Consider the following 17088-nt stretch of genomic DNA (forward strand, 5'->3'; position numbering starts at 1 on the left):
AAATCGAGGGCAATTGATGACTAAATACTTGTTCTGACTATTTTGGATGATATTTTAAATGTAAAATGATTAAGTTATTTCTTTTCTATTGTAGATCTCTCTCTTTATCTACCCAGCAGCTTGTTAACTATCTCTCAACCATCGTTTAAATCTTCATCTGTACCTGCAGACCTAACAAAAGCCAATGTACAGGTAATAACTCCTCGAGTTACTTTTATTTTTCGTTTAATTGTTACATATGCCCAAGGTTACAGCAGGGGGCCACTCGTTTAAATATGTGGTTTGGGGGAAGGAATAATATCAAAGTCCTTGGTGTTTCTCAGAGATAAAATTGGCAGAAGTAATTAGCCCCAACAAGTGGATCAATTACGGAGGAAACTAGACAGGTTAGGAGGTTGGATTAAGAAGTTGGAGATGTTGCTTTTTAAAAATTCATCTTAAGGGATGCGTTGCTGGCTAGGCCCGCATTTGTTGCCTATCCCTAATTGCCCTTGAGAAGGTGGTGATGAGCTGCCTTCTTGAACCGTTCCAGTCCCTGTGATGTAGGTACAGCCACCGTACTGTTAGGGAGGGAGTCCCAGGATTTTGACCCAGCGACAGTAAAGGAACAGTGATATATTTCCAAGTCAGGATCATGAGTGGCTTAGAGGGGAACTTCCAGGTGGTGGTGTTCCCATGTATCTGCTGTCCTTGTTCTTCTACATAGTAGTGGCTGTGGATTAGGAAGGTGCTGCCTAAGGAGCCTTGGTGAGTTTTTACAGTGCATCTTGTAGGTGGTACACACTGCTGCCACTGTTTGTCGGTGGTGGAGGAGGGAGTGAATGTTTGTCAATGGGGTGCTAATCAAGCGAGCTGCTTTGTCCTGGATGGTGTCAAGCTTCTTCAGTGTTGTGGGAGCTGCACTCATCCAGGCAAGTGGGGAGTATTCCATCACACTCCTGACTTGTGCCTTGTAGATGGTGGACAGACTTTGGCAAGTCAGGAGGTGAGTTGCTTGCTGCAGGATTCCTAGCCTCTGACCTGCTCTTGTAGCCACAGAATTTATATGGCTAGTCCAGTTCAGATTCTGGTCAGTGGTAACCCCAGGATGTTCCTATTGGGGGATTCAGCGATGGTAATGCCATTGAATGTCAAGGGGTGATGGTTAGATTCTCTCTTATTGGAGATGGTGATTGCCTGGCACTTGAGGCATGAATGTTACTTGGCACTTGTCATCCCAAGCCTGGATATTGTCCAGGTCATGCTTCATTTGGACATGGACTGCTTCAGTATCTGAGGCATCAAGAATGGGGCTGAACATTGTGCAATGATCAGTGAACATCCCCACTTCTGACCTTATGATGGAAGGAAGGTTATTGGTGAAGCAGCTGAAGATGGTTGGACCTAGGACACTAACCTAAGGAACTCCTGTGGTGATGCTCTGGAACTGAGATGATTAACCTCCAATATTACAACCATCTTCCTTTGTGCTATGTGTAACTCCAACCAGTGGAGAGTTTTCCCCCTGATTCTCATTGACTCCAGTTTTGCTAGGGCTCCTTGATGCCACACTCAGTCAAATGCTGCCTTGGTATCAAGGGCAGTCACTCTTACCTCATCGCTGGAGTTCAGCTCTTTTGTCCATGTCTGAACCAAGGCTGTAATGAGGTCAAAAGCTGAGTGACCGTAGTGGAACCCAAACTGAGTGTTAGTGAGCAGATGATTGCTAAGCAAGTGCAGCTTGATAGCACTGTTGATGACCCCTTCCATCACTTTACTGATGGAATGGGTCATCAACTTAATGTAGAGAAATACAAAGTTTAAGAAGTGTTGAGAGTACAACATAAATGGGAACAACCTTCAGGAAATGTCACTAGAGACAAATCTGGGTATTTTACTAGAAAACACTTGGGGCAGGATTTTTCAGTTGGCGTGGGGGAGCAGGCCCGACATGCCGATGCATAAAATGACGTTGGGCGTGCGTCCTGACGTCATCGCGCTGTCTCGTGATGTTTCGTTCGGCGAGAGCAGACCGGAGTCAGTTGCGCGCCTGCCGATATTTAAACGGTCTATTAAGGCCATTAAGGAAGTGATTAATGTAATTGTTAATGCTGCCCGTCTAACCTTAAGGTTGGCAGGCAGACAAAAAGGCCAAGCGGCCTTCACGTTTTTTAGGAAATCTCATGCACGAACGGGATGAGGTTTCCAAGCTTTTATTAATTAAATTTTTAAAATTTCCTAAATATAAAAATATGTCCCATCTCATGTGACACAGTCCATGTATTTAATCATTCCAACAGCGATTCAATTTCCCTGAGGCAGCTCCGTGCCTCAGGGAGATTGAAGCGCTCTTTCGTGCTGGCCTTGACACTCCTCCCCCTGCCCACACAGGTAGCGCTGAGTGCTACGGCTCGCGTCTTACGCTGGGTGGGCCTTAATTGGCCTGCTCGTTGAAATGGCGGCATGGAGCCTATATCACGGGCAGCGATTGGCTCCGTGACCGCCCATTCCCTCCGAACCCACCTGCCGCCAGAAAAATCCAGGCTTTGCAAAACATTAGATCAATGTGCAGCAGTAGTTATTGCAAACAGGATGTATTGCTCGAGGAACAGAGTAAAAATGTCTGTGATAATTGGTTTGAACAAAGCACTGTTTCAACCTAATCCTGTTCATGGTGTACATTTCTGAATATTGTATCACAGAGAAAACATCCTGGCCTGTAAAAGAGAGTATGGAGAATGGAATTAAGGTTGGTCGGGCAGGTCTTTAATGATTTTAATCAGCCTGTCAATGGCCTTAATTTGCCATTGACAGGTCGGCGGGCGCACAGCTAATTTCGCTGTCTGCTCGCTTTCCTAAAAATTTAAAGGGATCGGGATGACATCGGGGTTCATCCGACGTCGTTCCACGTCACTTTCCCGTCGCCCCCAAATTGCTGACGGGAAAATTCTATCCATAGTGTGGGATAGGGATAGTTAAGTATGTTAAGTGATGTTAAAGATGTAACCACCAAATCCTAGAGTTTGCTTCATTGGGCAGAATTTTGTCGTCAGCGAGCAGGGGGTGGGGCCCACTCGCCGACGCGTAAAATGACGCAGGATTATGTCAGGTAGAACCCCCGACATCATCCCGCCCCATTTAAATTTTCAGGAAGGCGGGGGCGCAGCAAAATCAGCTGCAGGCCCGCCGACCTGTCAATGGCAAATTCAGGCCATTGAAGGGATCATTTAAACAATTAAAGGACCTGCCCGTCCAACCTTAAGGTTGGCAGGCAGGCCAGGAGCCCTGGCGGCAAATAGAGAAAACATGAAACCTCATCCACTGGCGGGATGAGGTTTCATGCAGGGTTTTAAAAATTTAAATAAAGTTATTATGTAAATTATGAACATGTCCCATCTCATGTGACATTGTCACATGAGGGGGACATGTTAGGGATTTTTTTTTAATGTTTAATATTTTTCAAAATGGAAGCGATTTCCCTGAGGCTGCGCATAGCCTCAGGGAGATGTGGGCTCTTTCCTGCCAGATGTCATGCTGGGCGGGCCTTAATTGGCCCGCCTGCGTAAAATGGCGGCGGGGATTGGCTCCCCGCCTGCCGGAGGTTGGGTTGGGCCCGCCCATCCGACAGGCAGAAAATTCTGCCCATTATCTTAGAGGATTAGAGGAGAATTTTCTGGAGTTATCCCACATTGTTTTTCCCCTTTCCCAGGAGGTAGCTTACTAGTAGTAGGGGATGTTGGTGGACAAAGTTGCATTCTCCAATGGATGCAGTGAATGTTGATGGTCTTTTCTTGCACTTTTAAAAAAAAATTTGTATAAAAATTCTTAATAGATATGTGAAAACTTATTGCCTTCAAAACTACAGCACTAATCCACAACTTTTATTTGGATGCCTTTGTGATGAAAGCAGACATATTTTGCTGTAAATTGTAAGAATATATATCATAGTATTCAAGATCTAGGACCAATGGACATGAACTTCAGCTTGGATGCCCTCAGTAATTGAATAGCCTATTGACACTGATGGCTCATGCTAAAACAAATATGGCCACACAGGTGAGGTACTGGAAGACTTCCAGAAACTACGAAACAGTAGGAGACTGAAAACTGAACTTTTCAAAAAGAATTTTACATCATAAACTGTACCACCACCACAAACTGGGGAAAATTATGGCTATCAGTATCTAGTTCATGCTACATCTGACCTGAAATGCTTAATAAGATAGTGTAAAAGAAGCTTTACTTCACTTGCATTTAATCTGATGGTGTTGGCTCATGCCCAATGCCACTCCGTTGTCTCCAATCAAAGTATAGTCTGGCCTAACAGCATTTGCTAATGTAAGAGTTAATTTATCTTAGGCTTTATCTGACCAAACGGACTCTGGATAAAGAAGTTTTTTATCCCATAGCAGTTCTGTTTCCTCCATGAGCTCAAAAATTCTTTCAGTAGAAAAAAGAATTCAGAATAAGATGAACTGAAAGTAGTTTTGCTCAAACCATCTATTATTGTTTGCGCTGAGTGATTGTATAAGTCCTTTTTGGAATAAGGTCATAGCTGTACATTTTAATCAAGTCTTTATTATGTCAATTTAACATAGCCATATGCTTTATTTTCTCTCCTTTTCCAGTCAGTTAGTTATACTGAGTTTTAAAAATTTATAACAGCTAACATTAATTTATATTTGGTATGTGGATGGCACTGTGACACTTAAGCATGCCTAGTTGACCTTCATTGATACTTCAGAGGATATTAAAAATCAACCACATAGTGACTAACAGACCAAATAGGAGTGCAGGCTCCTGTCCCTGAAGGACTTTTATGAACCATTTGGGTTTTTTTAAGGCAGCCATAAATTATAAGATTAAAATTCACACACTTCCACTGTATCTATGCTGATGGAAAGCTTGATTTGATGTTGTGTGACTGAAAGATTCAGAATTATAATTTTGGACTTGTTCTTATTCTGTATCCATCAATCACTGTAATAAAGGATTTGCCTAAGGATGCCTCCGGTGAAGTAGATTGCAAAGCCTTGGTTGAACAGTTGAAAATTTGCTCAAGCTTGCAAGAACAGTTTGAACTAATCCACATAATCTATATGGCGAAGTAAGATATTTCTAATTTTCAAAAAATATATTATTAAATATTGTTGAGATAATGATTAATATTTGGTTTGAATTGTATTTTTCTGCTTCTCTCTCCCAACCTTTCTGTTCTATGTGTAGGGGTATGGATTGGGATACAAATATGACTGAAAATCCTAGCACCACTGTCCGTGACCTCCTAACAGAGCTGTACACAAAAGCTGGCATTGCTCATCATTGGGGACTAATCCGTTATATTTCTGGCATGCTACAGAAAAAGATTGAAGAACTTGATGAGGTAGTTAAGAATCTAACACTTCACTATTAAACTGCACGATGCTTACTATGTGGTGCCATGCATATTAATTTTAACATTTTCCTAGCTTGAAATCTGTTGGTATGCCTGATGTTGGCATACTCCCTTAACCTTATTCTTAGTGTGCTGATTGTTTTATATTCAATTTGTATTGGAAATGTCTGTATCTGTTAACTAAAAGAGATGGAATTGGAGTACAGCCACTTGATAATGTACAATTCTGAGAATTTGTAAGTTTCCAATTTCATCACAATGTGGAATTGAGCTTTTGCATTTATTTAGGTAATATATTTTCAGATGCTTTCAGTTATGCTCCATTTTACCTCCTCTACCTTTGAAAGTAGTGACTGATTCTGGACAACAGTCTGCAGGTCAGCAACCCTTTGACATGTTGTTCACGTGACCACTCATCATGTACCAACCTGGACAATGAATGTTCGCTAGTTATTTGATTGTTGAAGCTATCACAATTGAGCCTTATCCTTATCCAGTATGGACTTTCCAACATGTTACTGAATAATCAGGGGTATTATACCTTGGCTGCGTTTTTGACCATATGAGACTCCCACTGCTACCTTGTCTGAAATTGACTAACTTAATACTGATCAGGGATTTGTTTGGTCACGCCATATTGCATGTTTTCCAATAAAGAATGAAATAATGCAGTACTTTACTGAGCCATTGGAGCATCTTCACTGTCAGTAACCCAACTAACTGGTTCTAAGTTATTACAGTATTTTTTTAGTGTACAATATTACATACTAAAACTGCATTGTGATGGTATCTATCACAGGCCTGCACAACACTCTTGTCAAATCAGAAGCATCTGACTGTTGGCCTTCCTCCTGAACCCCGTGAGAGAACAATTTCAGCGTGAGTACTTAACTGAAGATTGGCTGTCAGGTCACATTAGGTTGAAATAATTGACATTAATTTATGATTTTCCTTTCTCATTAGACCCTTGCCACTTAATGAACTTACAAAATTGATTGAAGAAGCTAGCGAACAAAATGCTAGTCTGGTCATCCTCACACAGGTTGGTTCATGCAACGTAAAACCCTGTTAACAAGTCCGATTTAAAATCCTATCATAATATACTTTCAGCTTTAATGGCCAATTCATGTTTCTCCCCTGTTATCAGTGGATTACTTCAGTCATTGTTTAGTTTGGCAGTACATCCTCTTATATGACACCAAAGCATGATTCAAAAAGTTCAGGTTGGACAGTGTACTGTAAAAATACAAAGATTGTTCTGCTACTTGATACCACCGGTCCATTTACTGCTAAAGATACCTCACTGGATACACTGGTGGTGTTGTCAATGGTGTGTTTTCTCAGAGTTGGAATCACTGAAGCGATTCCCACGCTAGTCTTGACATTACAAGTCTCATCAAATGGAGCCCACCTTGGGATATGGAGCTTAAGAGGAAAGGAAATTAGAAATGGTGGTTCGGTGTTGGGGAAGGAAATTTGAGGCAGGGTTGGATTAACAATTTTCTAATGATCTCACGTAAATTATTGTTATTGGAGGGGATACTATGTATAGGTAGTATTCGTACCATGGAACCTTTAATGTGTGCACAATTCACCAGAACTGCCAGGCAGGACCTCTAGGATGTTATGTCCATTTTTTAACACCCAATGATTATGTTTTTTCACTTTCCTGGTTTATTTGTATGATTGCTGCCTCAGTTTAAAAAGATTACAAATTGCTTTTCCATAGCATAAAAAATTATTGTTGGTTTGGATTGTATCCCATTGTACAATATATTCACATGGTAAGAGCATAGAAGCTTGGATTGTTCTCCTTTGAACTGAAAAGGTTAAAGAGCTATTTAATAGAAGCATTCAAAATCATAGGTTTTGATAGAGTAAATAAGGAGAAACTGTTTCCATTGGCAGCAAGGTTTGTTAACAGAGGACACACGTTCAAGATAATTTAGGGAAAAGATCCAGAGGTGATGTGAGGATTAAAAAAATTACACAGTTATGTTGATCTGGAAAGCATTGCCTGAAAGGGTGGTGGCCAGATTTTCAATAGTAACTTTCAAAAGGAAATTGGATAAATACTTGAAGGCTAAAAGAATTGCAGGGCCGTGGGGAAAGAACAGGGGAGTGGGACTGATTGGATAGCTCTTTCAAAGAGTTGGCACAGGCATAATGGGTTGAATGGCCTCTTTCTGTTCTGTAAAATTCTTTGATTCTATGAATTCAGAATTTATTTTGTACATTATAGCAGTTGCTTTATTTTACATTTATGATCCTTTCTGTTTTTGGTAGGAAATTGTGGTTTACCTAGCAATGTACATAAGGACGGAACCCAGTTTGTTTGCTGAAATGTTCCGACTGCGTATTGGACTAATTATTCAGGCCATGGCAACTGAGCTGGCCAATTGTCTCGGCTGTCCAGGTAAAACTTCTCAGAAACATCAGCAAGCTCTCTCTCAGGATGTCAAAACAAACTTATGTCTGAAAATATACACATTCAAACTTTGAATGGCTGTGTTCAGAACCAGTCCAAAAAAATGTAATAGTGGGGATAAAGTACGGGAAATAATTTGTAGGTGTTTCTGGACTTCGCCAGCTGTGGACAGCCTTCCTGAAAGTCCAGTTAAATAATGTTACCTCATTACTTGCAGGTGCCATTGCTAGATCAGGAAGCTCTCCCTTCTTTAGAGATTGGATCTATTTCTGCCCATATTCCTCCTTTATCCAAAAACAGATTGGACTAAGACTTGAGGCCACCTTCCAATAACATCAGATTCCATATTCAAAGAAAATGTTTCGAGTGCCCATATTTTTTTCTCTACCAAGACCCTTGGCTGAATGGATTGCTGCCAGCGATGTAGGACAATTGCCATGTTTTATTTATTTTTTAAAAATTCTTCACAACTGCACCAACTTCACTGCTTGTGAGCTGAAGGGAGGTTATGTAATTGTTAGGCCATAGCCGCTTTGGATGCCATTTCTATTCAGACTACTTTCTCATAGTAGTGTGTACATCTTCAATAAGTTGCCAGCTTCTATTATTTAGCAAAATCATAGAAGGTAGCACAATGTGGTCCTGGCATTGACTGGGACAAAGGATTAATGTCTGTAGATGGCAGAAGGTCAGAGTTCTTTTGTGGGAATATTGTTGAATTCTCTCATATGCCGCATTGAAGGAGTCAATGATGACTTGAAGCTCGGTCTCTGAGTGAATATGTACACAAGTGCCATCTGTGCACTGAAGCTCATTGACTGAGGTTGGAGTGAGGTTAGTTTTGAAGTGAAGGTTGAATAATTTCCCTTCAGTCCTCTGGGGAGCTTGCTGGAGGTTGAGGTACAGAATTGCAAAGATGAAGAAGAGGTTTGGTGCGATTACACATACTTGTTTGACCCCAGTCTACAATGAGATAGGGTCTCTAGTAGTTCTGTTAAAACATAAGAAATAGGAGCAGGTGTAGACCATTTGCCTACTCAAGTTTGCTCAATCATTCAATAAAATTATGGCTGATCTGATTTTGGCCTTAACTCTACTTTCCTGCCTGCCCCCCATAATCCTTGTAAATCAAAAATCTGTCTGACTCAGCCTTGAAAGTATACATTGACTCAGTTGCCACTGCTTCCTGGGTTAGAGAATTTCACAGATTAATGACTCTTTGAGAGAAGAACTTCCTCCCCATCTCCTCCTTAAATGGGAGACCCGTTATTTTAAATCTGTGTCTCCTAGTTCTAGATTCCGCTACTATGATCATGGCTCGCATGTAATCATGTAGTGTAAGAAGGACGGTGACAAATTCCTGAGGGCAACCAAATTTGAGGAGGACTCTCCATAAACCCCACAATTGACCGAGTCAAAGGCTTTCATGAGGTTGAGAAAGGCCATGTACAGCAGTTGGAGCTGCTGTCTGCATTTCTCCTGGATTTGCTACATGGTGAAGATCCGTAGTACCTCTCACTGGGTGAAATCCAAATTGTGGCTCTGAGAAGAGCTCTTTGGTCACTAGGCGGAGGCAGGTAAGGAGTATCCTTGCAGTGATCTTCCCTGTGGTAGACAGCAGTGAGACTCCCCTGTAATTGCTGCAATCGGACTTATCTTCATTCTTGAAGATTGTCACGATTACAGCATCCCTGAGATCCCCTCACATGCACTTCTCTTCCCAGCTAAAAGAGATGAAGTTGTGCAATTATGCCAGGAGAGTATCTCTGCTGCATTTTAGGATATTGGCAGGCAATCCTGCCAAAGGTCTGCACCAGAGGTCTTGTTTTTCTGCTGATAAACTACTTTTGCAACTTCAGTCCGAGCCTAATTAGCACTGAGCCTGAGACAGGTGGTCTACTGATGGATGGAGTTGATGATACTTAGGTGAAGGCAGAGTCTCAGTTGAGTTCTTTTGAAATGATCCTTCCAACAGGCAATGATTGCCTCTGTGCTTGATAAGGTATCCCCTATTCTTGATTCTCTGTGGGGTAGGCCTTTGATTATTTGGGCCATAGATGGTCTTCACAACACTGAAGAACCCATGCATGTCATGGTCGTTTCCAAGTTTTTACATAGATACGAAGATATGAATTAGGAGCAGGAGTAGGTTATTCAGCCCCTCGAGCCTGCTCCGCCATTTTATAAGATCATGGCTGATCTGATTGTTGCCTCAACTCTACTTTCCTGCCTACCCACTATACCCTTTGACTCCCTTGTCATTCAAGGATCTATCTAACTCAGCCTTAAAAATATTTAATGACCCTGCTTCCACTGCTCTCTGGGGAAGAGAATTCCACAAACTAGTGACTCTCTGAGACAAAAAATTTCTCCTCATCTCTGTCTTAGATGGGAGGCCCCCTATTTTTAAACTGTATCCCCTAGTTCTAGCCTCTCCTACAAGGGAAAATCTCTTCTCAGGATTCACCCTGTCAAGTCCCCTCTGGATCTTATATGTTTCAATAAGAGCACCTTTCATTCTTCTAAACACCAGTGGATACATATCCAACCTTTCTTCATAAGATAACCCCTTCATCCCAGGAATCAGTCAAGTGAATATTCTTTGAACTGCTCCTAATGCAATTATATCCTTTAAGTAAGGAGACCAAAACGGTACACTGTACTCCAGTTGTGCTCTCACCAATGCCCTGTACAATTTCCAGAAAACTTCCCAACTTTTTTATTCCATTCTACTTGCAATAAACACCAACATTCCATTTGTCTTCCTAATCACTTGCTGTCCCTGGATACTAACTTTTCGTGATTCATGTACCAGGACATGCAGATCCCTCTGTATGGCAGAGTTCTGCAATCTCTCTCTCTTTAAATAATATATTGCTTTTCTACTCTTCCTGCTAAAGTGGACAAGTTCACATTTTCTCACATTATACTCAATCTGCCAAATTATTGTCCACTGATTTAACCTAACTAAATCCCTTTGTAGACTCTCAGTGCAAATCTGCGATGATTCTGCCCAAAGTGCAGTAGCGGGCAGGTAAAACGATGTTTTACCCGCCGGCTGGAATGGCGGGTTTTCACACTGTGTCATCCCAAACCTGCCATGTTATTTATGCATTCCCGGGAAACACACCGTTTCCATGGCAGGCTCCCACTCGCTGCGCCGTCACCTTGTCGCTTCATCACACCAGGCAGCCACATTTAAAGTACAGTTGCGCTCAGTGCTTCCAGCTCAAGATTGCAGCAAAGAAGACATAGTCCCAAAAGGCAAAAAGACTGCAGCCCTCGAGCGCCCTTTGGACACCATGGAGGCCCACTGCGATGTCCTCTAACCCTGCTCTGGCCATAGGAGGGGCAGCAAAATTACCACTCCGGCTTGGGAGGCGAAGGCAATGGTGATCGGTGCCAGTGCTGCACAGAAGAGGTTGGCCATCCGATGTAGATAGATGAATGATCTCATCCCTGCATTCAGGGTATAGCAACCATCTCATCACTCTAAACTCTCACACTCAAGCCCATCACACATTCACTGGTATCTCACTCACCGCCAGCTCAAGGGACATCACCATCCATTCTCTCACACACACTCTCACATGTCCATCTGGCCTCATCTCCTCTGGAGAATGCCTCCTCAGGCATCACCATCTTGAGGCCACTTGCACAGATCAACATGCGCTCCCCCACACACCCTGGGTTACCCTCCTTCCCCAGCAGCCCCTTCCCTTTCCTGAGGCCACTTCTCCCCCTCCGCCAAGCCAGCCCTTGCCCTGCAGCCATTGAAAAGCCACCCACATATGGCTGATCTGGTAGGTAGAGATCTGCCGTGAGTCCCCCTGAAAGCGATGTGACGCTGTCTGTCACATCTTGTGCTGATGACTGTGAGTGCTGACCGAAGCAAGGTAGGCAAACAAACCTTGAAGTCCCAAGCGAATTGCAGCCTGCCAAGTGCACATCGCTTATGTGCTGTTGTGAAACACGTCGTGTTTTCCCGCCGATGTGAGCGGACGATCCAGCCAGGGGTGGGGTGGGGGGGGAATGATTCTGGCAGGCTGGTGTACTAATGACATGCTGATGTATTACAATGAGGGTCCCGACATCTGTTGGTGGAGAACGTGGTCTGCTATCAGCTGCTGAGCAGATGATCACGAACTGGTTTCACGCTGTCGTGAAGCCAATTGCACCACATTGTCCGCTCATGCCACCAAACACTTCTGACGCCGCAGGCATGGAAAATCCCAGCCTTTGTCTTCATCACCATTTACTTTCCTACCTATCTTTGTGTCATCAGCAAATTTAGCAACCATACATTCAGTCCCTTCATCCAAGTCATTGACATAAATTGTAAATAGTTGAGACTCCAGCACTGACCCCTGTGGCATTCCACTAGTTACAGCTTGCCAAACCAAAAATGTCTTTCTTATCCCTAATCTCTGCTTCCTGTTAGCTAACCAATCCCCTATTCACGATAATATGTTACCCTCTACACCATGAACACTTATTTCATGTGGTAACCTTTGATGTGTCATCTTATCAAACTCCTTTTGGAAATCCAAGTACACAGCATCCAGAGGGTTCCCCTTATCCACATTACTTGTTACTTCCTCAAAGAACTTTAATCAATTAATCAAACACAATTTCCTTTTCACAAAACCATGTTGACTTTGCATGATTGCATCAAGATTTTCTATGTAGCCTGCTATAACCTCCTTCATAAATAGATTCTAGCAATTTTCACCATGACAGATATAAGGCTAACTGGCCTGTAGTTTCCTGCTTTAGGTCTCCCTCCTTTCTTGAACAGAGATTAGGGATAAAGGCTCTACATAACCTCTAGAGGCTTGTGCTGTAATATGTTTGTTATATAATCATAGCATTACGTTTCTTTTTCTAATTGCAATAATCTTGACTATGTTCGTTCCTATCAATTTGACTTTTTTTTAGGTGAATCGGCAACTGAACACTTAATTTCTATGACACCCTCTGATTTGAAGACACTTCTACACCATATTCTGAGTGGAAAGGAATTTGAAGTCGAGGAGAAAAATGGTTGTTTTTTAAATCTCATTTATTCTTTTACAGAAGTATGTGCATGGTTATAATGCTAAAGAAATGAAATGACCAAAAGTAACATTTAATGCTCAGCTATATGATCTGTCAACATAGGATACTTTTAAAGTGGCTTATGACCTTGTTTGATTTTTCCATTATTGTAAACATGGATTCATATATGAACACGGAAAAATATATGTTTGATCTGGTTAAGTGTCAAAACTTTTCAGATGCCTTCTGTACTCACCAGTGCCCAAAAGTGAATAGTGTGCTAAGCTTCATTGTTAGGACATCTTAAAATATAGAAGTAGAAGTACAATCCTTGCCTTTATAAGGCCTTGGTGAGATTTCATGTGAGACAGTAGCTGGTTTTGAGCCCCTCACGGTGGGTAAATATTCAGGCCCTGAAGCAGGTTCAAAGGAGGGCTGCCTATCAGGCAGATCACAGTTGTATTGTACTCACCAGCTTCAGCTAACAATTACATTATGAACTCAGTGCTGGAGAAGCCCTTTACTGCCCTGCAGTAAAGCTTCGACAGGGTGGAAAGGGTGGAGATGGGGCCAGAGGGAGAGACCACCTTTTGGGAGTGGAACTGGAAGATTGAAGCCATAGGGTGGGCAGCAGTGGTATATTAATCAATAGCTTGTGAACAATGTTCCCTGCCTTGCAAACAGGAGAGTTCATTGGTGGGGAAATAAGTCTAAGGCAAGTTTAAGCATGGAGCTTTCAAAATCCTTCTCTCAATCTCAAGATGTGATTAGAAAAAGAACAATGCTGTGCTCCTACAGGAATCAGAAACATGGCGGTCCAACAAAGCCATCCAAAAGAAGCTCAACTTCTAGTTCAGATGCTTGTGACAACTTTTTAATATGAAATGGTTTAACAAAGTGACAAATAAAAGTGTACATCAAAGAGAAATAGTCAGAGGTGACACTAAGTCCTTGAGAAAAGATGAACCTACATTGATCATATTCTGAGAATGTCTCACACAAGGATCCAAAAGCAGATACAGAAATGAAAGCCATGGGGGAAAATAGCTGGTGGTTGAACATGAAGATCTAAAGGTCACAGTAACAATAGATGCAGATGAAGTGCACTTACAATTATGTAAGCTGGAAACAACGATACAAGACAGAATTCAATGGTGTTGATTGATTGATTACCGCCCTATACAGCTCAATGGCACAGGAAGAATAAAATTTAAGAAGGATGGGTGGTTTAACAAAAATAGTGTTGCAGAAAGTAAGTGTGATCTTTTCAGGAATGCATTGCTATTTTAAAAACTTTTAATGTACACACATATATGCATATTTTTTTAATTCTTTCATGGGATGTGGGCCTCAGTGGCTAGACCAGCAATTTTATTGCCTATTCCTATTTGCCCATGAGAAGATGGTGGTGAGCTGCCTTCTTGAACCACTGCAGTCCATGTGTTGTAGGAATACCAACAGTGCTGTTAGGGAGGGAGTTCCAGGATTATAACCCAGTGACAGTGAAGGAATGGCAACATAGTTCCAAGTCAGGATAGTGTGTGGCTTGGAGGGAAATTTGTAGGTGGTGGTATTCCCAAGTATTTGCTGCCCTTGTCCTTCTAAATGGCAGAGGTCATGGGCCTGGAAGGTGCTGTCGAAGGAGCCTTGGTAAGTTGCTGCAGTGCATCTGGCAGATAATACAAACTGCTGCCACCGTCCGTCAGTGGTGGAGTGAGTGGATGTTGGATCAGGCTGATTTGTCCTGGATGGTGTCAAGCTTTTTGAGTGTTGTTGGAGCTGCACTCATCCAGGCAAATGAAGAGCATTCCATCATACTCCTGATTTGTGCCTTTAGTTGGTGGGACAGGCTTTGGGGAGTCAGGAGGTGAATTACTCTCTGCAGAATTCCCAGCCTCTGACCTGCTGTTGTAGCCACAGTATTTATATGGCTGATCCAGTTCAGTCTCTGGTCAATGGTAACCCCCCAGGATGTTGATAGTAGGGGATTCAGCAATGGTAATGCCAATGAATGTCAAGGAGAAATGGTTGGATTCTCTCTTGTTGGAGATGGTCATTGCTTGGCACTTGTGTGACATGAATGTTATTTGCCACTTCTTCACCCAAGCAGAAAATTCAATTCTAGTTGGAACAGAAATCCCCTAAGCTGGGGTGGTTGGTTGTGCTTTGGTAGATGATAGAACGAGCTGTGTTTAGCCTGCATTTCAGTTTACATGATCATCTATAGTTGACTTTTTATTGTGTATGAAGATGAAAGGTTGTTGGTGTTTGTGAACTAGTAAGAACCATTAAGGGCACTCACCTGCTTCTTCCTTGTATAAAATTGTGAAGAGAAGGAAACGTCCAGGAAATGAAAACAATTATTGGAAGACAGAGGGATCAGGTAGCTGGAATAACTACATTGTATATGGTAGTGAGCTGGATGAATTAAAGTTTTTTTGTTCCTATCTTATATAATTAAGTGTTGCAGTGCAACTAATATGGGAGTTTAATTTCCAGTGGTAGGATTCTGTCAAATTGCTTTGGCATAATTTGCAGTGTTGTTAATCCATTTAAATTAAAGGAATTAATGCCTGTGTTAGTGCAATGAGAATTTTAGGACAATTTAAACCCTCTAAATGTCTATCAATCATTTTGTTTCAAAGAGCAATTTCATTTGAGACAAATCATCCCCTACTATTCAGCAGTCGATTTTACCTTGTATTAGGAATGTTGCAAAATGAAATCCATATATGTGAATAACTTTTTATGTTGTTTGTGTTTCACCTTAAATGTGTCTCAGACTCATGCAGACTTTTTTCAGCCCTATCCTTTTTTCTGTCATTCTGTTTGAAGTTGTGTCGCAACCTACTTTCAAGTGCAACTGCTACCCAATTTGTGCCATTCATGTAGCTGTTCTAGCTGTAATCATCCTGCTTGTCTTTCCATAGTTCATTATTCTACCGTAAAACATATTTCTATTCATGATATGGATCACACTGGAGCAACAAAAAGTGAGAGAGCTGGAATTAGCAAATTGAAGATTGAGATGAAGCGGGTGAGTAGCCCATTCATCTGATATATAACCTGTATATTTGTAGAAATATTTCTAATTGTTATTAAAGAATAAAGATGATACATTGTCCAGTGTTAAACTGATCAGGTTCAATTAGCCAATTGCAATTGGAATGCACTGCATTGGCACCCCTGGGCTCAGAAAAGTTAAAAATTCGTCAGGGTATATGATGCAGTTCATACCCATATCTCGCTGGAAAATGCATTTGTACATGCCAACCAAGGAGAGAATCCAATTTCTTACCAGTAATTACTGAGGCTAGGCAGAACCTGTGGAATTGGCCCAGAATTTGTGGTAGGAATAATAGCACAGCCATCAGCACTCACTGTTATTGTGGATGAAATTGGACAGCAACATACAGCATCCACATGTGGAGTTAAAAATGGAAATCATTCCACCAGGAAATATATTTCTATTCATGATGTGGATCGCACTGGAGCGACAAAAATTGAGAGATCTGGAATTGTTGAATTTCCTGTCTCCCTGCCATGATCCGCCACAAGTTTCATTCTAATACTTTGCAGAGAGACTCAGCATTAAAATACATCACATTGTGCTACTTACCCACTAGTTATCCACAAAACCTGCCAGAAAAATGTTAGCACCTATTCATTCAAGTGTAAATGAATTTTTAACACAAGTTTTATTTGCTCTCTGGCACCGAAAATTTATTTTTTACATGTGTGGACTCTTATTTCTTCAGATTTTATTTATTATTGGAGATTTTAAAAAGTGTATATATTTTTAAAAACTATTTCTGTCTTTCTTATCTCTCTCTTTTAATCCATTTTTCTTTATTTCTTTGTATCCTTTTCGTTATTTCACTTTCTGTTCGTGATTTTATATTGAATTCAAATTTCTAACTTATACTTCCTGGTTTAGACAACATGGGCAGAATTTTTACAGAGCGAAGTGCTTGGAGCAAGAGTGCTCAGTAGCATGTGGGGTACCCAGAAGTATCTGCATGTGTTTGTTGGTGGCTTTTTAAACCAGCCGTTATATTTGCAATTGACTTCTGGATTTCCCAACCAATTAACTTGTGTGGGCAAGGTGATGACCTGCATGAGTCTATTTCAGCTGAACTGTTTAAAGGGGCACTGGGAAGATGACAGTTAATGGCTGAATGATGAGGAAGGTGAACAGAGGGAGCGATTGTACTAATGGATTCCCAACGTGATAAGGCTAGACTCAGTT

The 17088-nt window shown here is 41.6% G+C and overlaps 1 protein-coding gene across 5 annotated transcripts in view; it reads left to right on the top strand.

Annotated features, from left to right (window-relative positions):
* Positions 1 to 17088, top strand: part of phka1a (phosphorylase kinase, alpha 1a (muscle)) — a 112413-nt gene that overhangs the window by 76987 nt on the left and 18338 nt on the right. For all 5 annotated transcript variants that reach the window (XM_078547178.1, XM_078547179.1, XM_078547181.1 and 2 more), the window contains 8 exons: positions 95 to 192; positions 4971 to 5086; positions 5206 to 5362; positions 6174 to 6253; positions 6338 to 6416; positions 7661 to 7790; positions 12741 to 12845; positions 15770 to 15876. In XM_078547178.1, the coding sequence (XP_078403304.1) occupies positions 95 to 192; positions 4971 to 5086; positions 5206 to 5362; positions 6174 to 6253; positions 6338 to 6416; positions 7661 to 7790; positions 12741 to 12845; positions 15770 to 15876 (872 nt within the window). The remainder of the gene's footprint in view (positions 1 to 94; positions 193 to 4970; positions 5087 to 5205; positions 5363 to 6173; positions 6254 to 6337; positions 6417 to 7660; positions 7791 to 12740; positions 12846 to 15769; positions 15877 to 17088) is intronic.

The sequence above is a fragment of the Cetorhinus maximus genome, chromosome 8, assembly GCF_964194155.1.
Source record: "Cetorhinus maximus chromosome 8, sCetMax3.hap1.1, whole genome shotgun sequence".
In the NCBI taxonomy this organism is placed as follows: Eukaryota; Metazoa; Chordata; class Chondrichthyes; order Lamniformes; family Cetorhinidae; genus Cetorhinus; species Cetorhinus maximus.